The following is a 27,715-nucleotide window of genomic DNA, read 5'->3' on the forward strand; positions in this document are numbered from 1 at the left end:
ATTTTTTAACCTAACCTAACCTATATGTTATCTTCAAATTTCATCTATTTTCCCACTAATGTTCTTTTCTAATCAAGGATCCAATTCAGGGTCACATGTTGCATTTAGCTGTCAAGTCTTTTATGTCCTTTTTTTTTCCTTCTGAGACAGGGTCTCATTCCATCACCCGGGCTGGAGTGCAGTAGTGAGATCATGGCTCACTGCAACTTCTGCCTTCTGGGCTCAAGCAATCCTCTCACTTCAGCCTCCTGAGCAGCTCAGACTACAAACGCATGCCACCACACCTGGCTAATTTTTGTATTTTTTGTAGAAATGGGGTTTCACCATGTTGCCCAGGCTGGTCTTGAACTCCTGGGCTGAAGTGATCCTCCTGCCTCAGCTTCACACAGTGCTGGGATTGCAAGTGTGAGTCATCACACTTGGCCTTTTTTTTTTCTTTCTTTCTTTTTTTTTTTTTTTTGAGACAGTCTCGCTCTGTCGCACAGGCTGGAGTACAGTGGTATGATCTCGGCTCACTGTAACATCTACCTCCCAGGTTCAAGCAATTCTCATGCCTCAGCCTCCCGAGTAGCTGGGACTACAGGTGTGTGCCACCACACCTGGCTAATTTTTGTATTTTTAGTAGAGGCGAGGTTTCACCATATTGGCCAGGCTGGTCTTGAACTCCTGACCTCAAGTGATCTGCCCACCTCAGCCTCCCAAAGTGCTGGGATTATAGGTGTGAGTCACTGCACCTGGCCTCCAGCCCTTTTTAGTCTTTTAAAATCTGGAACATATCTAGTGACTGTTTTCACTAGATATGGAACTTTTTAATGTCACATTGTTGAGTGTCTGGATTTTGTTATCTTCCTTTAAAGAGTACTGGTTTCTTTTCCTTCCACCCTTCCTTCCTCCCTCCTCTCTCTCTCTCTTTTTCTTTCAACTCCTAAGTTGCTTGTGGATCACCTTCATGCTTCTGAGGCTTGTTTTTTCACCCTGGTCATGGTAGGTCTGTAGTAACCTTTCCTAAAAAGCTCTTTTAGCCATACATCTCAGGCATGGCCCTCCTGGGCTCTTGACTCAATGCAAGGTCTCTCCATTGTGGCTGGGCAGAACTCGAAGGTTCCCGGTGCTGTGTGAGCTCTGGGAACCATGTAGCTCACAGCTCCCTGTTCTTATTTTCTGCCCAGTATCTTGGAGTCTCATCCTACACATGTGCAGGGTGGTATTCCACAAGACTCCAAGGAGCCCCATGCAGATTTATATAAGTAGCTCTTTCTCTCCAGGACTCCATTCTTTCTGGTATTCTTGCCCTACAAATTCTAGTCTCCTCAGCTTCCCCAGACTCTCATCTCTGTTGAACTCAGGGAAGGGCTCAGCTCAGGCCCTTCCTCCCTGCTCTGTGATCTGAGACTGCCTCCAGACAGAAAGCAGATCACAGGCTCATCTATTTATCCTGCTACTCTTGAGGGTCATAGGCTGGTGCTGCCTGCTGTTCGACATCTGTAAACATTTGCATTACATATTCTGTCTGGTTTTCTATTTGTTTAGAGTAGGAGGGAAAATCTAGTACAGAATCAATGGCCTAGACAAAATAATTATTTATTTCACAAAAGCTTTACAATGTGAACACCTTAATATCTATGTAATTACTCACTCACTCTGCAAACATTGGCAACTCACTAAGTCATTATGGACACTGCAACGCAACCCTTGTTTTCAAGGATTCTATGACCTAGTAACAGAAATAAAATCCACTAACACAAATGTACGTGATATACAAAAACAGTATAGGGTAGAATGCTGTTAAGTGCCTTAAGAGTGATTACAAACAAAAGTCTGCAATGGTTTAAAAGAGAGAGAGGGCCGGGCATGGTGGTTCATGCCTGTAATCCCAGCACTTTGGGAGGCTGAGGAGGGGGGATCATTTGAGGTGAGGAGTTTGAGACCAACCTGGCCAACATGGTGAAACCCCATCTCTACTAAAAATACAAAAATTAGCTGGGCGCAGTGGAACACGCCTGTAATCCCAGCCACTCAGGAGGCTGAGAAACAAGAATCACTTGAACCCGGGAGGTAGAGATTGCAGTGAGCTGAGATTGTGCATGCTGCACTCCAGCCTGGGCGACATAGAGAGACTGTGTCTAAAAAAAAAAAAAAGAGAGAGAGAGATCAATCACTTCTGGCTGGGGTGATCAGGGAAGACTGTCTTGGAGAACATGGCATTTGCACAGGGCAGAAGACAACATGGGAGAAGGCTGTCCCTGGGCCTGTCTGCCCGCCCCATCGTCCTGCAGAAGGCCCTGACCTAGCAAGCAGGTTTTGAATTATAGGACCCTAAGAACTTTATTTGTTTTTGTTTAAAAGTTAGTATTATGTTAAGTGAAAGAAGTCAGTCACACAAAGTCATGTCTTGTATGATTTCATTTCTATGAAATGTTCAGAACAGACAAGTTCATAGAGACAGAAAATAGATTAGTGGTTACCAGGGGCTGAGCTGGAGGAAGTGGGCAGCAGGGGAACATAGGGAGTGATTCCCAACAGGTATGACACTTCCTTTTTTTTCCTTTTTTTTTTTTTTTTGAGACAGAGTCTCACTCTGTCTGTCACCCAGGCTGGAGTGCAGTGGCATGATCTTGGCTCACTGCAACCTCTGCCTCCCAGGTTCAAGCGATTCTCCTGCCTCAGCCTCCCAGGTAGCTGGGATTACAGGTGCGCACGACCACGCCTGGCTAATTTTTTTGTATTTTTAGCATAGATGGGAATTCACCACGTTGGTCAGGCTGGTCTCAAACGCCTGACTCAACTGATCCGCCCACCTCAGCCTCCCAAAGTGCTGGGATTACAGGTGTGAGCCACCATGCCCAGCCAACATTTCTTGATTTAACAAAAGTGCTCTAAAATTGACTGTGGTGATGGTTGCATAATTCTGTGACTACAATAAAAACCACGAAATGGTACACTTTTAAAATGGGTATAAATTGGATGGTATGTGAATTATATTTCAAAGCTGTTATTAAAAAAAAAAAGTGAAACGTAAGCCCTCCTTCAAAAAGCAACTCAGAAGCCCATGAGGCCTGAACTCCCAGGAGCCATGGGAGAACACCGTGTGCCTCCCGCCCTCTACCCCAGCAAGAGCCCAGCCAGCGGTGCCTCCCTCTCCTGTGTCCACAGTGTCACTCACATCTTCACAGCCCCAAGTTCTGTAAGAGTAAGGACCTGAGCATCGGTTCATCTGGCACTCCTCCCAGCATCTCATGCAGTGACCTGCTCAGTGAGAGTGTGTGGAGTTGGACTCTGCAACTGTTCTTAGAACTGAAAACTCTGCTTTCCTTTCGAAGTTAATGCACTGACAACAGCTGCAACTTTCAGGAACGTGACTGAGAAGGGAGCAGCCGACATACACTTTCATTCTTTTACTTTTGTTATTTTTTTTTTTAATTTTTGAGACAGGGTCTTGCTCTGTCACCCAGGCTGGAGTGTAGTGGCGCAATCTCAGCTCACTGCACCCTCGACCTCCCATGCTCAAGAGATCCTCTTGCCTCAGCATCCTGAGTAGCTGGGGCTATAGGCGTGCGCCACCATGCTCAGCTAATTTTTTAAAATTTTTTATTTGTAGAGACTGTCTCGCCATGTCCCCCAGGATGGTCTCAAACTCCAGAGCTCAAGAAATTCTCCTGCCTCAGCCTCTGAAAGTGCTGGGATTATAGGCACGAGCCACCTCATCCGGCCTCTTTCACTTTGTACACTTCTGTATTGTCCCAATGTTTTACAGTCTTTATTGCCTTTATTACGGGGAAGAAGGAAGGGAAGGAGGCAAGAAACAGAATGGTCCTTAGAAACATTGTGCCTTGGACAGAGCTTTTCTTACATCAAATTATAATAAATAAGAACCTCTCAAGATTGGAAATCAATTCAACAGTAAAGGCTTAAAAATCTGAAAAGCTGATTTTCACAATCGGAAACGTTACCTCTTCCTTAGACAAATGCCTGAATTTTGTCTGATATCGACTGAGTTCTACATTCAAACGATGGACAGTCATTTTCAATCCATCATTTTCATCCACCAGTTCTTGAGCTTGTTTTCGCAGATAAAGTAATTCAGGTGCAGCAACTAGGGAAAAAAATTTAATATTATACTGTAAGAAATAACGTCCAATTTATCCAGATTTTATTAAATTGCAAATTGTTTGCTTTTCTCCCCTCTTTCACGCTCAGAGGCAATGAACTGTGTGTGCGTGTGTGTCTGTGTGTGTATGTGTGTCTGTGTGTGTGAATGAATAAAAGTTACAACGTTTTTTAACACTGAATAGTTAACGTTATATTGGAAGTTTGTGGAAGTTTTTGCATGTACAATAAAGTAAAATAAAAATTTCAAGTTGGAAAGGAATAGTCATTGTTTCAGATGACATAAGAATATGTGCTTTGAAAAATCATATAGAGGCCGGGTGCAGTGGCTCACGCCTGTAATCCCAGCACTTTGGGAGGCCGAGGCGGGTGGATCACGAGGTCAGGAGATCGAGACCATCCTGGCTAACACCGTGAAACCCCGTCTCTACTAAATATACAAAAAATTAGCCGGGCGTAATGGCGGGCGCCTATATTCCCAGCTACTTGGGAGGCTGAGGCAGGAGAATGGCGTGAACCCAGGGGGTGGAGCTTGCAGTGAGCCGAAATCACGCCACTGCACTCCAGCCTGGGCAACAGAGGGAGACTCCATCTCAAAAAAAAAAAAAAAAAGAAAGAGAAAAATCATATAGAATACATGGAAAATGTATTAGAGCTAATAACCTTCCCACATAATAGCAATGTCCTATTAGAAAACAAAACAGAAAATAGATCCCACAAGGTAACAGCACAAATAATATATAGTATCTAAAAATACATGTGCCTAAGATAAGAATTATGCAGGGTCTATGTGAAAAAAACTGACACCACCTTACTTAAAGCTATATTAGTTTTATATAAATAGAAAAAGGTATAGAGAAAATATTGGTGAATATTTATATAACCTTAGAGTTAAAAATGACTTAATACCAAGAGTGTAAGTCATAAAAGAAAAACATTTTATTGATTTAGCCCAATTATCAACAAACTAAGAAAATATTACACCTATGACAAAGGGATAAAATCTTTCATACATAAGGAGTTCCTGCAAATCAATAAAAAGAAGTCAAGTGTCTCATTGTAAAGTGGGCAACTTGGCCATGATAGTGGCTCATATCTAAAATCCCAGTGCTTTAAGTGGCCAAGGAGGAAAAATCCTTGAGGCCAGGAGTTTGAGACCAGCCTGGGCAACACAATGAGGCCTCATTGCTATAAAAAAAATTAAAAAAAAAAAACTTAGCCAGGCATGATGGCGTTTGCCTTTAGTCCCAGCTACTCAGGAGGCTGAGGTGGAAGGATCACTTGAGCCCAGGAGTTCAAGGTTATAGTGAGCTCTGACCACCCCACTGTAGTCCAACCTAGGTGACAAGAGTGGGATGCTGTCTCTAAAAAATAAATAAATAAAGTGGGCAGGTTTATGAAAGAAAAAGAAAATGACTTGCAAAGATATGAAAAAATATTCAAGTTCAATAATAACAGAAATACAAATTAAAATACTATTTCTTTTTTTAACCTATAAAAGTAGCAAGGAAAATATAATCATTGGTAAGTCTACAGTAAAGGAGGAGCTTTTTTATGCTTCTCTTAGGGATAAAAACTGAAGTGAAATATATGTAAGCTAAGCATCAAGTTCCAAAAGAAGTATTGGAATCTCTGTTTTGTTTTTGTAAATTCAGCTTCTTTCCAACCTGAGGAATTTCTTTAGTGTAATAATGATATAGCAGATGAAATCAAATCTCAACAAACATAAGGATATTAACAAAAAAACCTGAAATATTACAACATAAATTACCAACACAAATATCACAACATAAAATATTAACTCTCAAAATAATTGAGTGAAGTCCTGCTCATTCCTCTAATAAAGGCGCTGTCCGTCCCCACCTTCCTGTGACGACGCCTTCTCAGCCTCTTTGAGCTTTCTCTTCTCTTTTTCCATTCCCTTAAGGTTTAACTGTAGTTCTTTCATTGCTTGTTTCATTGTGTTTAGTTCAAGGGTAAGGCTTTGATTCATATTGTTTAGGTCCATATTTTCTTCTTTTAATGCCTCAAACTTTTCTCTGGTTATTTCTGTATATCTTTGACGTACTCTACCAGTTATATCTGAAAGGGTTCAGGGGAAAATTTTACAATGTTAATTGATGTTGACAATGTTACATCAAAATCAACTGACTTTGTTCCAAAAACCACATCAGGCCTGGTGCCATGTTCTTTGGTCCCTGGGAAGGGAATGGCTTCTACAGGAAACAGTAAGTGACCTGATGAAGTCACAGCGGGTGGCAGGAAGGGAGGTACTGAGGGGAGGCCAGAAAGGGAGGCCAGAGCTGCAGGAGGCCGTGCCTATTGTGATGTGGCATGGAAAGTTCATCTTGCAGGGCAGCAGGAGCCAGCACGGCTTTCAAGCAGAGGTGTGAGAAGGAAGAGGCTCTGCTCTTGGGTGAATCCCTCAGGCCGGCAGGGAAGAAGGCAGGTTAGAATGAGGCCTAGCCCAACAGCTGAGGGGCAGCACTAGAGTGGGGACACAGAGAAAAGGACACATGAGAGCAGGACTCAGGGGCTGGTGGCTGGCTGGGTGCAGGCAGTGAGAGAGAAGCAGACCCAGGATGACCACCCAGGTCTGTGTCTGGCAGATGCTCCCCCAGATGAGGAGCACACTGTGAAGAGCAGGTGGGGATGGAAGATGAGGGGAGGAAGGCTTGGGTTGGTACAGAGGCCCAGAGTCCCAGGGCAGCCTCTGCTGGGGAGACTGATGAGCCACTGGCCTGTGGGCAGCACCTGAAGGCACCAGGGTGAGGAGAAAACCGAGGTCACATAGGACCTTAAGAAGGAAGAGCAAGAAAGTGGGGTGGAAACCAGCGCTGTTCCACGGGGAGATGTGCTCCGAAAGGTCACAGGAGGTGAGGCTCCCATGGGCCCTGGCCAGCACACCTCCCAGGGGAGGGAGAGGCGGAAGCAGAGCTTCCACACAGACGAGGGCAGGATGGCTGGTGGCTCCAGAGAGCCTGGCCCGACCTCTGACACACAAACATCCAATCCCTAACATGCAAAAGGTGAGGCTCAGAAATGGGAAACTCCACAGCTACACAGAAACAAGGGAACCCTGAGAAATCCCAGAGATAAAACAGTTGAGATGAGAATGAAGATCGGTGCCACAGCCTGAAATGTGCCAAGAGAAGGCAGCTAGAAAATGGGGAGGGGTGGCTCCAGGGATACACCTTGCCCTGGTAGGAGTGGAGACACAAAGTGGCCTAGAAAGAGCTGATGAGGCTGGGCCTGGTGGCTCGCACCTGCAATCCCAGCACTTTGGGAAGCTGAGGCAGGAAGATTGCTTGAGGCCGGGAGTTCGAGACCGGCCTGAGCAACATAGCAAGAGCCCATCTCTACAAAAATCAATCAATCAATAAAATTATATTTAAAAAGAAGCAGCTTGAAGCAGCTGATGAGCTGTTGAGTTAGATAAGCAGAGTGGGAATAGCAAGGGGTTAACCCACCTGACCCAGGCAGCAACAGCAGAAATGTGTGCCCCTCCTCAGGCAGAACACACAGGCCCTGAGAGCAGAAAGGCAGGGCAGGGGGCTGGAGAAAGCCAGGAGGAAGAGGGGTCCCCACGGATCCCGGTGGGCCTCACATCCTGTCCATCCCCATCAGTTGCTGGAGGCAGCAGTCGGTACAGCCTGGCAGCCTGCTGGCTCTCCCTCTTCAGGCAGGGTGCAGTAAACAGAGGTAGCATCCCATGTGGGCCACAGGGAATCTCAGAGACCCCAAGAGGCATCAAACAGCAGAGCCAGAGAACACCAATGGCAAGTGAGAGAAGAGAAGGGGCTGCAACACAAACCCTAAGACTGGATGCGCACGGTTACAACTTTCAGAGAGACGTAGTCAGTGTCACAGAAATCATGGAAGTTAACGTTTGATTAACACCATAAACTTAAAGGATGGGCTGAGCCGCAGGATACACATCACGAAAAATGAATGCACGGCGCAGAAGTTGGAGCCCCAGCAATCGCCCAGAATACAGCATTGAAAATGCTGAGATTGAAAGGGTGCAAATAAAGTTAATCTGACGTGGAGGAGACTTAAACCAGGATTTTCAGAGCAGTGACACTGATGGCAGCAGTGGCCCATCTAGAGTGGCCACCGCACAGACTCTAGAGCAGGGAGGTGTGGCCCAAGCCTCTTGCTCCATGGAGCAGGCAGGAGCCCCGGCCCTCCCTGGGTGCTGCTGCAGCTGCCCAAGCCCAGCTGCAGACCCGAGAATCTCTGTGTTCTTGGGGGCCCAAGAAGGCCCCCACCACCCACCATAGGCTCCGAAGTGCCTGATCCCACTGCCTGGCTTCACCCCACTGTGGGCACCTGCTCCAGAGGTATGGTCAGGGCTGCATGCTCCACAGAGCCATCAGGAGCCGGGGACAAGCGGGAGCCCCGCCCCTCCTGAGTTGGTGGGGCAGGAGCTCATGGGGTGCTGCTACAGTTGCCCTCCCACGTGTAGGACCTGGGTGTCTCTGCAGTCTGCACCCTTGGGGGCCTGGGAAGGCTCCCGTGTCCCCGCAGGCTTATGGGTGTTTGCTCTAGCTGCCTGGCCTCTCCCTGCTCCTGGTGCCTGCTCCAGTCTCGCAGCAGGGTTGGAGCGGGGTTGAGGCCAAGCCTGGGCACTGTCACAGCCTGGCCGGGAGTGTGCATACTCAGGGCAGTACTGACACGACAGCGCCCTGCCGCCTCAGCCCCCTCCAGACTTTGGGCACCCATGAGCACAGGAGGGAAAGACAAGGGGGTGCTGAGGATGGCTCTGCACTGGCCTGCAGTTGCCCCTTGGTGTGAACAGCCTGGGTGCCATGGACTGGGCAGCAGGAGGCAGACAGGTTCCTGGGCAGAAGCAGGCAGGTCCCCGGTGAGGCCCCACCTTCAGGTCGGAGAGGGCCTGAAGGCTGGGGACCGGGTTGCCTGTCCCGTGGGACTGCAGTAGGAACTTATGGTGCCTTTTCCAGGCCCACCCATGGCCACCCATGGACCAATCGGTGAGCACTTCCTCCCTTCTGAGGCCCATAAAAGCCCTGGGCTTAGTTGGAGCAGAGCAGATGAGATGACCAGCTGCAGAGAGGAGTTCCCCTCTCTGCTGATAGCTGGAGATGTCAGAGGACCAGCAGCAGAGAGGAGCAACCCACTCCAGGGCCTCCTCTCTACTAGGAGCTGGTCAGAATAACCAGCTGCAGAGAAGAACAACCCTCTCCAGGGCTTCCTCTTTGCTGAGAGCTGCAGAGACGGTTGGATGACCTGCCTTCAGAGAGGAGCCATCGACTCCAGGGGGCCTCCTCTCTGCTGAGAGCTGAACACTTAACGGGACGACCTGCCTACAGAGAGGAGCTACCCACTGTGGGTCTCCTCTGAACTGTCCTAACATGCAGTAAAGCTCCTCTTCGTCTTGCTCACCCTCCACTTGTCTGCTTACCTCATTCTTCCTGGACGCAGGACAAGAACTCAGGCAAAGGCACACTGGCACCACAGACATTTCCGACCAGAAAAGCGACACCCCAAAGATCTTGTAACAATGTGGGACCTAACAGCAAAAATTATAACCTCCATTTTGGAAGCCACTGAAGCTCCCCAAACTGTTCAGGGGGCATAACCCATAAAGCATCTCTAGACCTCTCCCTCTGCCTTCAGCCTCAGAGCAGAGCCCATAACTGCACCTGCCTGCCCAGTACGGATCCCAGTACATCATGGGTCCACTCCTCCCACTGGGATCCCAGCATATCCCACAGGTCCACGTCCCCCCAGGTCCAACCCCCACCCTCCCAGGATCCAAGCACATCCTGTATGGACATACGTCCACTACCTAGTGTTTGGACCCTCTCTTTTGAGGCAAGGGTGAAAGTTCAACAACTAATACAAGAAAAAGAAAATGTAATCTTTATTTTCAGATAAAATTAATCTGGATATTCTCCAAAGCAAGCTTTTCAATCATAATATAATTCAAAAGGCAAATACCTGGGGAAGGTGGAGGTTTCTCACATAATGGAGGTTTTTCATCCTAGGAAAGAAAGAACATAAGAGGAATAAGTGCAGAGCATTAGTGTTTTATAAAGTGGACACACGCAGCTAGGTCATTAGACAGCAGGTATATAAGCATGCTTTATTTCCTTCATTTTGACTCTTGTTCTTTGTTTGTTTTACCTTTCAAAACTTTAATATGTACTATTTCTTTTTTTCCTCTTTTAAGACAGGGTCTTACTCTGTCACCCAGGCTAGGGTGCAGTGGTGTGATCGCAGCTCACTGCAGCCTCCAACTCCTGGGCTCATGAAATCCTCCTACCTCAGCCTCCCAAGTAGCTGGGATTACACATGGGCCATCACACCTAATTTTTTTTTTTTTTTTTTTTTGTAGAGATGGGGTCTCCTGTTGTCCAGGCTAGCCTTGAGCTCCTGGGCTCAAGGGATCCTCCTACCTTGGTCTCCCAACATGCTGGGATTACACTGTTTCTTATACCTGAATCTGAGACCTTAAGTGTCTTCCCCTCTGGTGGGCTCTCTGAGGCTATAAAGGAAGTCCTGCCTGAGCTTTCTTCCTGCCTTTCTGCACTGAGTTCAGTGACTGTCCTTACAGGTAGATCCCGTGAGTAGCGGGCTGTGGGCTCACATTGAAAAGCATGTGCTAGGTAGGGCTGCAAGTGCTGAGCAGAGATGCCCTCAGCAAACTCCAGCCAGGCCTCTTCTCACTGGGATGGGCAAAAAGGACCCCATCAACTGCAGGGAAGCACATTTGCAAAATGCTGAGAAAGGAACAGTAAGATACTGCTTCTCAACCCCAAACCTAGAGGAAAGGGAAGGCTGTGAACTTTTGTTGATTTTTCCTTACATGGTGGTGTGATATTAAGTTTCTAATTTCTGCTGACAAAGTAGACAAGGTTATAAATTAACTCTGCAGAGAAATGTTTAATTTTTAAGTTCCTATGACATCGCACAATGAAAAACTTAAGTTAGAACTATTTCCATGTTTGCAAATTAGTTAGTAAAATTCTCAGGCCAGGCCAGGTGTGGTGGCTCACACCTGTAATCCCAGCACTTTAGGAACCAGAGGCAGGTGGGATCGCCTGAGGTCAGGAGTCTGAGACCAGACTGGCCAACATGGTGAAATCTCATCTCCATTAAAAATACAAAAATTAGCTGGGCATGGTGGCATGCACCTGTGGTCCTAGCTACTCGGGAGGATGAGGCAGGAGAATCACTTGAATCCAGGAGGCGGAGGTTGCAGTGAGCCGAGACTGCGCCACTGCACTCCAGTCTGGGTGACAGAGCGAGACTCCATCTCAGAAAAATATCTCAGGCTAGGCACGTCACATCATGCCTGCAATCCCAATGCCCTTGGGAGGCCAAGGCAGGAGGATCGCTTGAGCCCAGGAGCTTGAGACCATCCTGGGCAACATAACAAGACCCCATCTCTAAAAAAAATTTTTTTTTAATTAGCCAGGAGTGGTGGCATGTGCCTGTAGTCCCAGCTACTCAGGAGACTGAGGCAAAAGAATCACTTGATCCCAGGAGATTGAGGCTACAGTGAGCTATGATCACACCACTGCACTCCAGCCCGGGTCACAGAGGGAGATCCTGTCTCAAAAAATAATTTTAACAAAAGATAAAATTGTCTATTCATTCCACATTCATTTTAATTATAAAGTAGTTTCTAACCCTTTAATACATTACTTTCATCATTAAACTATGGAAAATATCAATTTCCTCATGTTTTAAAAGTATTTAAGGCCAGGCACAGTGGCTCATGCCTGTAATCCCAGCATTTTGGGAGGTCAAGATGGGCAGATCACTTGAGCTCAGGAGTTTGAGACCAGCCTGGGTAATATGGTGAAACCCTATCTTTACCAAAAATACAACAAATTAGCTGGGTGTGGTGGCATGCATCTGCGATCCCAGCTACTCGGGAGGCTGAGGTGGGAGGATCGCTTGAGCCTGGAAGACGGAGACCGCAGTGAGCTGAGATTGCGCCACTGCACTCCAGTCTGGGTGACAGTGAGACCCCCTTCTCAAAAAAAAAAAGAAAGCATTTAAAAGAAATATTCAACAGGAAAGAACTCTTAAGGGAAGATTTATTTTTGCCCCAAAATCACCGCCAAAGTTTCAACACCAAAGTTGTTGAAAATTTATGAAAAATTATGATAAAAACTCTATTTATTGAGAAAATCAGTTTTTTAAAAAAAGATCTTACCTTTAAATTCAGAACAGGGTGTTTACCATCTGATGAAGAAAAAGAGAGAGAAACTTTTAAAGTAGATAATGAAATATGACAACACAGAAAGTACAATCATAGAAATTCACCTTCTACAGAGGAGCTTGACAAGGCCCAGAACAGGGATAAAATTCACAGGGTCACAGGGCAAGTGGGTCCCAGAGCCAGGCTGGGGCCTGACTCTAAATTGTCATCTCTCTCCCATACCCATGCCTGACCACCATCCATGGCTCACGTGGCTGCAGAACCAAAGCCAAACTCTTCAGTGTCTCCAAGCCCTTCCCATGCCAGGCTCCTCCTCTGCTTCCAACACCCCTCCCCATCACTCTCCACACATCTTCCCATGCCGGGCTCCTCCTCTCCTTCCAACACTCCTCCCCATCACGCTCCACACATCTTCCCATGCCGGGCTCCTCCTCTCCTTCCAACACTCCTCCCCATCACGCTCCACACATCTTCCCATGCCGGGCTCCTCCTCTCCTTCCAACACTCCTCCCATCACGCTCCACACATCTTCCCATGCCGGGCTCCTCCTCTCCTTCCAACACTCCTCCCCATCACGCTCCACACATCTTCCCATGCCGGGCTCCTCCTCTCCTTCCAACACTCCTCCCCATCACGCTCCACACATCTTCCCATGCCGGGCTCCTCCTCTCCTTCCAACACTCCTCCCCATCACGCTCCACACATCTTCCCATGCCGGGCTCCTCCTCTCCTTCCAACACTCCTCCCATCACGCTCCACACATCTTCCCATGCCGGGCTCCTCCTCTCCTTCCAACACTCCTCCCCATCACGCTCCACACATCTTCCCATGCTGGGCTCCTCCTCTCCTTCCAACACTCCTCCCCATCACGCTCCACACATCTTCCCATGCCGGGCTCCTCCTCTCCTTCCAACACTCCTCCCATCACGCTCCAAACATCTTCCCATGCCGGGCTCCTCCTCTCCTTCCAACACTCCTCCCCATCACGCTCCACACATCTTCCCATGCCGGGCTCCTCCTCTCCTTCCAATACTCCTCCCCATCACGCTCCACACATCTTGCCCACCACTCCCTGGATGGGCCAACGCATACTCCTATTGGCCTACCCTCCCTAGATGCAGCATCCAACCTGGTCAGAAAAATAGTTGTTCCTTGAAGCAAACTGTCTCAACGACAGAGAGGAAAACAAATCTCACCCAGTTACTCATCTTCCACACATCTGTAATCCAGGTACCCTAGGAAGCAGGTGATCTTACACCCCAGTTTGCCTGTACACATTCATGTTGTGAAAAGTTGGACATCAAGTTGCTTTTTTTTTTTTTTTGAGACGGAGTCTCACTCTGTCCCTCAGGTGGAGTACAATGGTGCAATCTTGGCTCACTGCACCCTCCGCCTCCCAGGTTCAAATGATTCTCCTGCCTCAGCCTCCCAAGTAGCTGGGATTACAGGCATGCGCCACGACACCCAGCTAATTTTTGTATTTTTAGTAGAGACAGGGTTCCCCCACGTTGGCCAGGCTGGTCTTGAACTCCTGACCTCAGATAATCCACCCGCCTCGGCCTCCCAAGATGCAGGGATTACAGGCGTGAGCCACTGTGCCTGGCCCTGAGTTGCTTTTAACTTTCTACTATTAATTTGCAGAGCAGAAATAACTGGCTGAAAATAAACTGGAAACACATGCAAAAAATAGGTGAAAAAACCCTACAAAATTCAGACAACAGAAGAAAATGCTAGAGATACATACAAGATTCTAAATCTACTTCCTGGTTGGGCACGGTGGCTCATGCCTGTAATCCCAGCACTTTGGGAAGCTGAGGTGGATGGATCACTTGAGGTCAGGAGTTCAAGACTAGCCTGGCCAACATAGTGAAACCCCATCTCTACTAAAAACACAAAAATTAGCCGGGCATGGTGGCACTTGCTGTAATCCCAGCTACTTGGGTGGCTGAGGCAGGAGAATTGCTTGAGTTTGGGAGGCAGAGGTTGCAGTGAGCCAAGACACTCCAGCCTGCGCAACAGAGCAAGACTCCATCTCAAAAAAAGAAATAAGTAAATAAATAATAAATCTACTCCCTGATGTATTGAAAATACCAGTACTTGAGCAACTCATCACTGAAGAGCTCATTTTTGGCCAAAGTCATCTTGATCAACTGTTTTTAACCAAACTGCTTTCAGTCAAACGTCCAGGGGCAGCCTGGACTGCTCTCCTGCGTTGGACACCAGGTGAAATCCTGCCCTGTCCTTCTGAGTTCAGCCTGATGAACCCTCCTCCCTCTACCACCTTCCCTAACTGAGAGACAACCACCTCTACTGCCCACCTTAGCACCCCAGACTACGGTTTGCAATCTGCACCTCCTCCTCTGCAGCTGGGATGCGAGGGGAAAGGCCTGTGGCTCTATCATCTCTGACACACGGCTGGCACTGAACAAATTTCCAATGAGCAAATGTTTAAAGTGATATGATAATAAAAAATATATATTTTTAATAACACCTTTACAATAGTCTTGATTTCGTATCACACAATGCTACCTCAGATCTGACTGCTTTCATATTTAATGGAGTCTTCTATGTACCCCTTAAATTCTTCACAAAATAAAATTGGGGGAGCAGGGAGTTACATGAAATAGAATGGCAAAAGGTTGACAGCTGGTCGGGCACACTGGCACATGCCTGTAATCCCAGCACTTTGGGAGGCCGAGGCAGGTAAAATCGGTTGAGTCCGGGAGTTTGAGACCAGCCTGGGCAACAGAGCAAAACCCCGTCTCTACAAAAAATACCAAATTAGTTGGGTGCAGTGGAACACACCTGCAGTCCCAGCTATTCAGGAGGCTGAGGCAGAAGAATCACTCAAGCCTGGGAGGCAAAGGTTGCAGTGAGCTGAGATCACGCCACCACACTCCAGCCTGGGCAACAAGAGCGACCCTGCCTCAAAAAAATAAGAAAATTGTAGACAGCTATAGAAGTGGGGAGATGCATAGGTGGATAAGTGGGAGTTCATTTTACTAGTCTCTCTACTTTTGTACACATTAAAAATGATCACAATAAAAAGTTTTTAAAGGGCAATTCAATTTTCCCAAAGGAAATCATGTTATTTTATCTTAGTCATGAACTTTTCAGAAAGAGTCTCATAAAGATTAAACTTACAATTTACAGCATCCCAAATTCATGTTGTATTTAATGTACATTTAATGTGCACGCAGTTCACTTGGTTCTGTGAATCTACTTTGTGTCCTGTGTTCTTATTTATCATTTCTCAAAAAGATTTCCAGAGTCCTCACCCTCCTCATTTCTATTACCTATATGGGTGAGGGGGATAGACATAAAATAACAGCAAAAGGCTTCAATACTGGGCGTACTCCTGCTGCATACAAGGTGTCATGCTGGGTCTATCCCAGCCTTTTTTTTTTTTTTTTTTTTGAGACAGGGTCTCACTCTGTCACCCAGGCTGAAGTGCAGTGGTGGAAACTGCACTGCAGCCTCAACCTGCCGGGCTCAAGCAATCTTCCTGCCTCAGCCTCCAGCTGCCAGGCTCAGATGATCTTCCTGCCTCAGCCTCCAGCTGCTGGGCTCAAGTGATCTTCCTGCCTCAGCCTCCAGCTGCCGGGCTCAAGTGATCTTCCTGCCTCAGCCTCCAGAGTAGCTGGGACTACAGGTGTGTGCCATTATGCCGGCTAATTTTTTACATTTTTGTAGAAACGGGGTCTCCCTATGTTGCCCAGGCTGGTCTCAAATTCCTGGGCTCGAGCAATCCTCCTGCTTTAGCCTCCTAAAGTACTGGGATCATAGGCCTGAGCCACTGTGCCTGGCCCTATTCCAATCTTTATAGAAAGAAAATTCACATGACATGAACACATTCTTGCTGTCAAAAATTTTAATGACACAGATAAATCAAAATTCACCCATGACCATAATCCCTCGAAACCTTCCCCTCTCCAGAGGTAACCATGGTTAACAACTGGGTATGGTTCTTTTCAGATATATTTGAGCATATAAGGATGTAGTGGCTCATGCCTGTAATCCCAACACTGCGGGAAGCCGAGATGGGAGGATGGTTAAGCCCAGGAGGTAGAGGCTGCAGTGAGCTATGATCACACCACTGTATTCCAGCCTGGGTGGCAGAGCAAGATCCTGTCTCAAAAAAAAAAGTCAAACCCCACAACTCACCACGTTTCACATGCCTACATATAAGAGACATTAGGTAGTGGGGAGGGAGAGTAGCATGTACACAGGTCCAGTGGCAGGAAGGAACACCACAGAGTTGAGGAAATAAAAGAACAGCAGAGTAGCTGGAAAGCAGTCAGCAGGGGCTGGCAGGCCAAGCAGATGGTGGGAAACCATGGAAGAGATCCAATTTAAAAGGGTCTGGGGTATGTGGAGGTGTGAGGGGACACATGTGGGGGTCCGTGGACGTGCAAGGGGACACTACCAGCTTTGTGCTTTGAAAAGATGGCTCTGGGCCAGATGAGGTGTCTCATGCCTGTAATCCCAGCACTTTGGGAGGCCAAGGCAGGTCGAATGTTTGAGCCCAGGAGTTCAAGACCAGCCTGGGCAACATAGTGAAACCCTGTGTCTAACAAAATACAAAAATTAGCCAGGCATGATGATGCACACCTGTAGTCCCAGCTATTCAGGAGGCTGAGGTGGGAGGATCAACTGAACCCAGGTCGAGGTTGCAGTAAGCCATGATCACACCACTGTACTCCAGCCTAGGCAACAGAGTGAGACCCTGTAAAAAAAAAAAAAAAAAAAAAAAGACTCTTCTGACTGAGGGGATGAATGAATGAAGTCAAATGGTTACATGGCATAGAAGCTGTGAAAGGAAACCTGGGCGCAGCACACAATGAATGATAGCAAACTGGGGAGCAGGCTGTGAGTGCTTCAAAGAGTAAAGGGCCTAGACTGAGGAGATGACGGGTGGATGCCCAGGAAGGCAGGAGGAAACGAGATGTCCTGAGCCCAGGGAGAAGGTATGTTAACCACGTGGTATGCTCCTGAGACATCATCAGATGAAGCCAGAAAACCATCCAGTGCACTTAACTACATGAAGGTCTCTGGTCCAGTGGGTGCGATGGGGAGGGAAGCCAAGCTGGAGAGGTATGAGGAGACATGGAGAGGGAGAAGGCCTGGAGAGGTGTATCACTTGACAAAGCGGGCTGTTAAGAAGGAGAAGGAGGAAGTACTAGCAAGAGGGGACTGTGGGATCAAAGAAGGGTCTGCAGAGAATCTAGGAAAGGGGAACAGCATCCACGAACATGAATTTGGCAGCTCTGACCAAGGGTACAAGGGCCTTGCCCAAAGTGTGTTTGGTCTTCTTGGCAGAGGTCTCGCTAGAGTGCAGAGGGAGGCACCAGGTGATGAAAGCTTCAGGCTTTAGACACTAATCATCACTAGCACTGATGGAAGCCACTGCACTTTACATTGTCACTTCATTTATGAGACAGACACTCTAGATTGAGGAGAAAATGAGGTAAGTAAGTTAGCCATGCCTAGAAACGACAGAGTCAAGGACCAAACCACCAAAAGCCAGGGTTCCTCACGTGTTGTCCAAGGATCACCCACAACAGACTCCTCTGTGTACTTGTGAAAAGTACAGACCCTTCGAGACCAGTCTGACCAACACCGAGAAACCCCGTGTCTACTAAAAATACAAAATTAGCCAGGTGTGGTGGTGCATGCCTGTAATCCCAGCTACTCAGGAGGCTGAGGCAGAAGAATGGCTTGAACCCAGGAGGCGGAGGTTGCAGTGAGCCAAGATCGCGCCACTGCACTCCAGCCTGGGCAACAAGACTGAAACTATGTTTAAAAAAAAAAAAAAAAAAAAAGTACAGACCTCTGGGCCCAGCCCTGAGCCACTAAATTACAGTTTGGGGTTTGGGGTTTTTCAGAAGTATGCAGGGGCTTTTAATGCCCACCACAAACCAGGCATCACTGCAGGAGCTGCAATCCCTCCCAACCACCACCTGTGTGCCAGGTGCACGTTCCCAAGTATGTGGGTGGCCACGGCCTCTCATCTCCAAATCCACCTTCATGGCCAGCTCATGTTACTGCAGCATTTCCACCCAGCCAGTTGGCACCATGGAAGGCTTCCTCTGTAGGGGGTGCTGGAGAGACGCTGGAGGAGCTGGGGCTTTGCTTTCTGATTCCAGCTTCCTCTGGCTCTTCCTTCCATGCATTAATTTCTTTTTTTAATTTCTGGTTTTAGAGTCCAAGGGTCTCACTGTATTACCCAGGCTGGATTCGAACTCCCAGGCTCAAGTAATCTTCCCGCCTTGGCCTCCCAAGTAGCTGGGATTACAAGTGGGATTTCATGTGCAGATCTTTTCTTTAATTTTTTGGGTGGCCAGCAACATGCAGTACCTCCCCATGGTGGCTTCTCCTGGCCCCCTATCCCAGTGAGTTTCATTAGGGCAGCCCCTCAGCAAACTGCCACTCGGCAGGCCACAGCTACATCCTCTCCAGGAAGGTGTGGATCTTGGTTCTGGCTGAGGCTCCTCCAGAGCTGCTTCTTCCTGAAGCATCAGCCCTAGGGGCAGTGGCTGCTCCCTTGAGCTGCTACTCCTGAATTCTTGAGTATTCTCTTTACTCCTTAGTAGGCAATCCTGTTGTTATTATTATTATTATTTTTAGAGACAGGGTCTCACTCTGTCACCTAGGCTGGAGTGCAATGGCACTATCACATCTCACTGCAGCCCTGACCTCCTTCCTGGGCTCAAGTGATCCTCCCATCTCAGCCTCCTGCATAGCTGGGACTACAGGTGTGAGCCACCATGCGCAGCTCCCAAACCTGTTATTATTAATCATTCTTTATAGTAAATTTTCCCTCTTCAAGTCATTGTGTGTGTTCTGACTCCTGATTGAACCTTGACTGATATATGCTACATCAGGCCACACAATGCAGATGTTACACAAGGCAGGAGAGAACCAAATCTGGGGACATAGGAAGACATTTGGCATGTGTTGTGAGATGAAAGAAAGGTAACAAAACAGCATGCACTTTATATACATATACTCTCTAAATTGTTAAAAATCTTATCTGTGGGAGCACAATTAAGTGTGTTTAGCTTTATGATATGGTCTGGCTGTGTCCCCACTCACATCTCATCTTGAATTGTAGCTCCCATAATTCCCTCATATTGTCGGAGGGACCCAGTGGGAGATAATTGAATCATGGGGCAGTTTCCCCCATACTGTTCTCGTGGTAGTGAATAAGTCTCATGAAATCTGATGGTTTTATAAGGGGAAACCCCTTTCTCTTGGTTCTCATTCTCTCTTGTCTGCCTGGTCCATGTAAGATGTGCCTTTCACCTTCTGCCATGACTGTGAGGCCTCCCCAGCCACGGGGTACTATGAGTCCATTAAACTTCTTTTTCTTGATAAGTTACCCAGTCTTGGGTATGTCTTTATCAGCAGTGTGAAAACGGACTAATGCACTTTATATATTTATGTATTTTTTTTAACAGTGAGACAGTATTACTTTTGTAATTTAAAAAGAGATGCACCTTTTACATAAATCTAATATTTAAAAAATACGCCAACTGACCAACAGGTGTTTTCTGGCCCCAGGATTATGAGGCTGGCATTCTGTGTTCCCTGAGAAATGATTTACAGAAACGTTTCCCTGAGCCCGAGCAACTCTAGGGCTGCTGATAAAGCAGTTATTGGTTGTCCACTTGATGCCTGGCTCTCCTTGTCACTTCTCAAATGTGAGCCACCTCTTAGGAAACTGAAAACTTTTCCCTACCTTTGTTATAACATGCTGAATTCTCTCATTGGGATAATCAAATAGATATATGTCCACGTACTCATTCACCCAACAGATCTTTCCTAGTGGGTCACTGTGGGCCAGGTCTTTCCCCAAGCACTGGGACTAGGGAGACCCTATCCTATCCCTACCTCTATTGCTTAAACCCAGGAGTTCAAGACCAGCCTAGCTAACATAGCAAAAAAAACAGCACCTTGTACTTTAAAAACAACCTAATATCCAGAAGCAATTGACTGCAGAATAACTTTTCCTTTTTTTTTTTTTTTTTTTTTGAGATGGGGTTTCACTCTGTCACTCAGGCTGGGGTACAATGATGCGATCTTAGCTCACTGCAGCCTCTGCCTCCAGGGCTCAAGCAATCCTCCCACCTCAGCCTTCTGACTAGCTAGGACCACAGGCACATGCCACCATACCTGGCTACTTTTTTGTATTCTAGTAGAGATGGGATGTCCATTTTTTGTAGAGAGAGTCTATGTTGCCCAAGCTGGTCTCAAACTCCTAAGCTCAAGAGATCTACCCACCTTGGCCTCCCAAAGTACTGGGATTACAGGAGCGAGCCACCACACCCAACCTTATTTTCTTGAGACAGGGTCTCATTCTGTCACCCAGGCTGGAGTGCAATGGTGCAATCATGGCTCGCTGCAGCCCTGACCTTCCGAGCTCAAGTGATCCTCCCACCTCGCCCTTCTGAGTAGCTGGGACTGTAGGCGTGCACCACCTTGCCTGGCTAATGTTTTTATTTTTACTTTTTGTAGAGACGATGTCTCCCTGTGTTGCCCAGGCTGCTTTCAAATTCTTGAGCTCAAGGGATCCTCCAGCCTTGGCCTTCCAAAGTGCTAGGATTACAGGTGTGAGCCACCACACCTGGACCCTCATTTTCAATAAAAAATAAATTTCAATTATATTCCTAGTTAAAATTACAGAGCTACAGCATGAAGGGGCAATGGGTATGTTTTCCTAAAAATAAGCAATATTCATTATGAAAAAATGTTCTTATATTTTATAAAAATTGTGGCTTTTCTTTCCCTACCTTTTTGTTGTGTCCGCTGTGGTGTAGGAGGGGAGCCTGGAAACCCATCCTGATGAGAAATATTTTCATCGTCTTCACTGTCCACCTCATGTAACAATGGCACCTTTTTGTTATAAAAGACAAAGGAGCAAAAAAGTGAGAAAGGTAACCTTTATATACAGCATGTCCTCCTAACAAATTCCAACATCTTTCAAACCTTCCCCACTGGGAGCTTCCTCCATGGACACTTCAGCTGCTTTCCTCAGTGACACACAAAAGGGGTATATGAGGTGGGGCTGGATGACACTTCCAGGCCCTCAGGAAAAGCTTAGGGGGCAAAGGCAACACCATTAAAGTTATGCTAAGGCCACTGAGAGCTCCACATCCCAGCCATGTTGCCAGGGCAGCTTCCCTTCCTCATCCCTGCCAGGGACCACCCAATGCCACTCCACCCTGGTACTGACACCATGTTACTAGTTTCCCCCCACCCCTTTTTTTTGAGATAGGGTCTCCTCTGTCACCCAAGCTGGAGCACAGTGGTGTGATCACAGCTCACTGCAGCCTTGACTTCCCACGTGCAAGCGATCCTCTCACTTCAGCCTCTGGAGTAGCTGGGACCACAGGCGTGCATCACCAAAACCAGGTAATTTTTTTTTTATTTTTTGTAGAGACAAGGTCTCCTTATGTTGCCCAGGTTCGTCTCAAACTCCCGGGCCCACGCGATCCTCCTGCCTCAGCCTCCCAAAATGCAGGGATTACGGATGACAGCCACTGCACCCAGCCTGTGTTAATCATTTCTATGTGGGACAAGCAGTGCTGACCTCCCCTGGGAGGACTCTCATTGAAGCCTCCTATGTTCACCAATTATGTAAGTCCACTGTAAATTTCATTTACTGAGGGACTCCCCTCTACTGACTGAGAGTAGCTCCTATATAGGTAACCATTCATGTTAGCTATATAGGAGCTGCTGAAATTTTGTTTCATCCCAACATGGCAGGGACACAGAGTTGTCCTTTAGAGAGGCCCATGGGCCAGGAATGGGACCTGCCGCTGATGAGGAGGAGACATTTCCATTGGCAAGAGCCTGGGGGTAGGGACAGAGGCTGCCTAAGAGGAAGAGAAAGAACAGTGAAGCAGGTCTTTTTTTTTTTTTTCTTTTTTTAAGACATGGTCTCACTCTGTCACCCAGGCTGGAGCGCAGTGACGCAATCATGGCTTGCAGCAGCCTTTACCTCCTGGGCTCAAGCAATCCTCCACCTCAGCCTCCCAGTAGCTAGGACTACAAGCGTATGCCACCATGCCCAGCTAATTTTTAAATTTTTTGTAGAGATGGGGTCTCAGTATGTTGTCCAGGCTGGTCTTGAACTTCTGGCCTCAAGTGATCCTCCTGCCTCGGCCTCCCAAAGGGCTGGGATTACAGGCGTGAGCCACTGCACTCGACCTGAACCAGGTGTTACATGGTAAACTGTGACTGGCGCTGTCTGGGTGGGCTGCCCTTTGGCTCTCCTGATTCTTCAGTAAAATCTTGCTTTTGTGATCAGTTTGGCTTAGCTGGGCTGCACTGCAGGCAATGGAAGGGCTGTCCCTGGGGCTGACAAGGAGGTGGTGGCAGGGACTAGCAAGACGCCCATGAGAAGGGGCATTTCAGAGTAAGAGCTAAGGCTGCTACGTCCACCTGTCTCTGTGGACATGGTTCCAAGGTGACCTGGCTCAAGAGAAGCAAACAGGTCTCCCAAGATACTCATGATTTGAAGAAAGAAAAAGTAAATGGCCCCATACTTTTTTTTTTTTAATACAGACAGGATCTCACTATGGTGTCCAGGCCAGTCTTGAACTCCTGTCCTCAAATGATCCTACCACCTCCACCTCCCAAAGTGGTGGGATTATAGGTGTGAGCCACCACGCACGGCCGACCTCAAGCTTTTTTATCTCCCAGGAACAAACTTCCTTGTTCAACCTGTCAAAAATATTTTAAGTGACTCACTATTCTCATGGAAATGTGAAATAGGTAAGATGACTTAAAAAGCATTAGGGGCCAGGTGCGGTGGCTCACATCTATAATCCCAGCACTTTGGGAGGCCAAGGCAGGCGGATCACCTGGAGTCAGGAGTTCAAGACCAGCCTGATCAACATGGAGAAACCTTGTCTCTACTAAAAATATAAAATTAGCCAGGTGTGGTGGCACATGCCTGTAATCCCAGCTACTCAGGAGGCTGAGGCAGGAGAATTGCTTGAACCCAGGAGGCGGAGGTTGCAGTGAGCAGAAATCGTGCCATTGCACTCCAGCCTGGGCAATAAGAGTGAAACTCTGCCCCCTTCACCCCCACAAAAAAAGCATTAAGAAGATGCTCAATATGGACAACCGTTTGGCAGTATCTACTGGTACTAAAGCTGATGGTACATATGCCCTATGACCATACATATACCATTCCTCAGTATATACCCACCAGAAATACACAAATATGTACATCAAGGGACACATCGCCAAATGTTCACAGCAGCACTATTCCTAAGAGTCCCAAACTGGAACCAATCAAGTCTCTGTCATCAGTAAAATGAATAATTGAGTGGCACCGTTGTACAGTAAAATATACAGCAATGAGAACAAACCCGCCCCTGCTATACACAATAACTGAAGACTCCCAAACTCCAAATAATGCATATCGTCCAATTAAATGCATGTAAATTTTCAGAACAGGCAAAGCTAATCTCAGGTTATTTTTAAAGATTAAAGCTAATCTTGGCAATGGTTAACTCTGTGGGAAGTAGTGACTAAGAAGAAGGGGGATTTCTAGGGTACAAGTAATTTTTTTTTTTAATCTGAGTGGTGGCTACTTTTTGAAAATGTATCGAAATGTACACTTATGATTTACTCACTTCTTGTGTATATTTTATATATCAATAAATAAGTCTACTAAAAACATACCTTCATAAAGAATTTGTGATACTTTATATAAACATACTTTAAAAGGCTTGGCTGGGCGCAATGGCTCACGCCAGTAATCCCAACACTTTGGGAGGATCACCTGAGGTCAGGAGTTCGAGACCATCCTGGCCAACATGATGAAACCCAATCTCTACTAAAAATACAAAAATTTGCTGGGCATGGTGGCAGGCACCTGTAGTCCCAGCTACTTGGGAGGCTGAGGCAGGAGAATCACTTGAACCCAGGAGGCGGAGGTTGCAGTGAACCAAGATTGCACCACTACATTCCAGCCTGGGCGACAGAGCAAGACTCTGTCTCAAAAGAAATAAACAACAACAAAAAATTATATATATATACACATACACACACACACACACACACACACACACAACTACAGTTGTTTACTTAAACTTGTAGTAAAAGAATAAAAACACAAACTTCCAGGATGCACTCCAAATCCAAGAAAAGATGAGTTTCCAAGGAGGGAGTGGGGTTAGGGGACAAGGCAACATCAACCCTAATGGTAACATTTTATTATGTATTATTTTCTACTTTTCACATGTTAAAATTTAAAAATTTTCCTACTACACATGGCTCCTAAAGCCACCCTAACAGACTTGCCTAAAAACACAAAATATCTGTCCTTCTAGCAAGGAAAGAGTCTCTGTAGGTCACTGTATCTCTTTCTTCCAAGGGAAATATTGTAGCAAGCTTTCCCTCTAGAACAGTGGAGAGATATGACTCTATGTGTAACATCGGTACAAAATAACCAGCCGGCAAGTGTGCGGGTGAGGAGCAGTGGGACTGATTCTGAGCCCTGCAGAGCTCGACAGGAGCACAGTTGTCCATATTGGCTCTGGGCAGTGTCTGCCTATTCCAGAGCTGCTTGCTATGAGAAGCCTAATTCTATGTGTGAAAGTCTGTATATGTGGGAAAATGATGGTGAGTTCATGAAACAGCCACATAAGGATCCCTCAAAATAAGCTCCTGAAGACCATTTAAAATGTATTTTAGGGCCAGGGGCATTGGCTTATGCCTGTAATCCGAACACTTTGGGAGCCCGAAGCAAGAGGATTGCTTAAGCCCAGGAGTTCAAGGCCAGTCTGGCTAACATAACAAGACCCTGGCCCTATAGAAAAAAAAAAAAAAAGCCAGTTGTGGTGCCGCGTGCCTAAAGCCCCAGCTACTCGGGAGGCTGAGGTGGGAGGATCACTTGAGCCCAGGAGGAGGTGGCTATAATGAGCTATGATCGTGCCACTGCACTCCAGCCTGGGGACAGTGAGACCCCCATCTCAATTTTAAAAAAAAAAGTGTTTTAATATAGTAGGGGCTAATTAATATACATATAATCAATACCGGTGTAGCTTAATGCTGCTGGTCTATATGTACAGACACTATGAATAACACATTATAATGATGGTGAAAAAAGGAAAAAGGGGCTAGGCACAGTGGCTCACACCTGTAATCCAGGTACTTTGAAAGGCTGAGGCAGGCGGATCGCTTGAGGTCAGTTCAAGACCAGCCTAGGCAACATGGAGAAACCCTGTCTCTACAAAAAGCACAAAAAATAGCCAGGCATGGTGGTGTGTGTCTGTAGTCCCAGCTACTTGGGAGGCTGAGGTGGGAGGATCACTTGAGTCCAGGAGGTTGAGGCTACAGTGAGCTATAATGGTGCCACTGCACTCCAGCCTGGAGGACAGAGCAAGACTCTGTCTCAAAAAAAAAAAAAAAAAGAAAAGAAAAAGAAAAAGAAAAGAAATGAAAAGAAAGAAAAAGATAAAGGAAAAAGGGATATGGTGCTATATTTTGCCATTAAAGAAATGTCATTATCTAGTTTCCAAAACCCTGGGAGCAGTTTAAAAATCGGGATTCACAGAGCAGCTGGCAGTGGAGAAGTATGTTTCCTTGAATCTCTCTGTGTGCAGTGCCCTGATGTGTGACAGGGCAATGAAGGGAATTCCTCAACGAGTCAGTGGGGGTCAGCTAAGATAAATGCACACAGGAGTTAGAAACGGGAGCGCTCATAGTAAGCACTCAAAGCACGTCAGCTCCCATTGAGACACGCATGACGATCTTCCCCGTCAGGCATGAATTTAAAGAAAGGCTGCAGTGTGCAAAATGATACCATAAAAGTGATAGGAAATTTAGCTTCCAAGGTCAAAGAAAAGAACAAGATTGCTAAGCTGTGAATGGAAGTCCACATTAACAATATGAAGATGTTAATCTTTGTTTTCGCAAGATAAAGGAAAGAAGTTTATGTTTTAATCTAACCAGATAGAAATGAGGCTGGACACGTTTAAAAAAATAAGCCCCAAAGCAAATGCTATCAAATGCAGAATAGAGAGAAGAAATCCTTAGCAATGCACTAATTTACCAAAAGTTAACATCAGGGTCAATGTCAAGAAGAAAACTGGGAACGTAGAAAACACCTGATTTCTGTGTGGCACAGCGTACAGGTCATCACTGTGGCCTCCTCTGTCCTCCCGGGCACTGACATCCCCCAATTCCTTGCCGCTGGATGACAGCTGAGTTTCAATGTCCTCTTCGTCCCCATAGTCCAGTGTTTCAAAGGATGGCAAAGAAGATCTTCTTCCCATCTCACTCTGCCAATTTGGTCTGTGTTAGAACATTCATGGGGAAAACAAACAAAAAGTCACTTAACACTTGACACTGATAAATATCTTTTTTTTTTTTTTTTTTTTTGAGACAGAGTCTCGCTCTGTTGCCCAGGCTGGAGTGCAGTGGCGCAATCTCGGCTCACTGCAAGCTCCGCCTTGTGGGTTCACACCATTCTCCTGCCTCAGCCTCGCAAGTAGCTGGGACTACAGGCGCCTGCCACCACGCCTGGCTAATTTTTTTTTTTTGTATTTTTAGTACAGATGGGGTTTCACCGTGTTAGCCACAGTGGTCTCGATCTCCTGACCTCGTGATCCGCCCGCCTCGGCCTCCCAAAGTGCTGGGATTACAGGCGTGAGCCACCGTGCCCGGCCAATATCATGTATTAAATGCACGGCCTCCAAGTCCTTACCATAAATGTGTGATACTGCAAAGTACACAGAAGCTAAAAGATTAAATTTTCCACCGTCCCATCTCTTTGTACACTTGGCATATCCTTCTAGTTTCTGTTTTTAGAGTTACTGCATACATATACAATTTGTCTTGTTATGAATAAGGGTTTTTTTTTTTTTTTGAGACAGGGTCTCACTCTGTCTCCCAGGCTGGAGTGAAGTGGTGCAATCATGGTTCACTGTAGCCTCAATCTCTCTGGGCTCAGGTGATCCTCCAATCTCAGCCTCCCAATAGCTGGGACTAACCAAGCCCAGCTAGTTTTTGTATTTTTTGTAGAGACGGGGTTTCACCATGTTGTCCAGGCTGGTCTTGAACTCCTTGGCTCAAGGGATCCGCCTGCCTCAGCCTCCTAAAGTGCTAGGACTACAGGCATGAGCCACTGAGCCCAGCCTGTTGTTATTATTATTGTTATTATTATTTTGAGACAGAGTCTCACTCTGTCACCCAGGATGGAGTATAGTAGTGCAATCTTGGCTTACTGCAACCTCTGCCTCCCGGGTTCAAGTGATTCTCCTGCCTCAGCCTCCTGAGTAGCTGGGATTACAGGCACTCGCCACCACACCTGGCTAATTTTTCTATTTTTAGTAGAGATGGGGTTTCACCATGTTGGCCAGGATGGTCTCAAACTCCTGACCTCAAATGATC

General features: G+C 46.8%; 1 protein-coding gene across 1 annotated transcript in view; it reads right to left on the reverse strand.

Moving 5' to 3' along the window:
- CEP89 (centrosomal protein 89) overlaps positions 1 to 27,715 on the reverse strand; it is a 94,267-nt gene that overhangs the window by 48,715 nt on the left and 17,837 nt on the right. Inside the window, exons 4-9 of the mRNA XM_034946500.3 lie at positions 26,431 to 26,617; positions 21,097 to 21,199; positions 12,299 to 12,327; positions 10,072 to 10,114; positions 5,971 to 6,189; positions 3,951 to 4,093 (exon numbers count right to left, since the gene is read on the reverse strand). Of these exons, the coding sequence (XP_034802391.2) occupies positions 3,951 to 4,093; positions 5,971 to 6,189; positions 10,072 to 10,114; positions 12,299 to 12,327; positions 21,097 to 21,199; positions 26,431 to 26,617 (724 nt within the window). The remainder of the gene's footprint in view (positions 1 to 3,950; positions 4,094 to 5,970; positions 6,190 to 10,071; positions 10,115 to 12,298; positions 12,328 to 21,096; positions 21,200 to 26,430; positions 26,618 to 27,715) is intronic.

The sequence above is a fragment of the Pan paniscus genome, chromosome 20, assembly GCF_029289425.2.
Source record: "Pan paniscus chromosome 20, NHGRI_mPanPan1-v2.0_pri, whole genome shotgun sequence".
NCBI classification, from domain to species: Eukaryota; Metazoa; Chordata; class Mammalia; order Primates; family Hominidae; genus Pan; species Pan paniscus.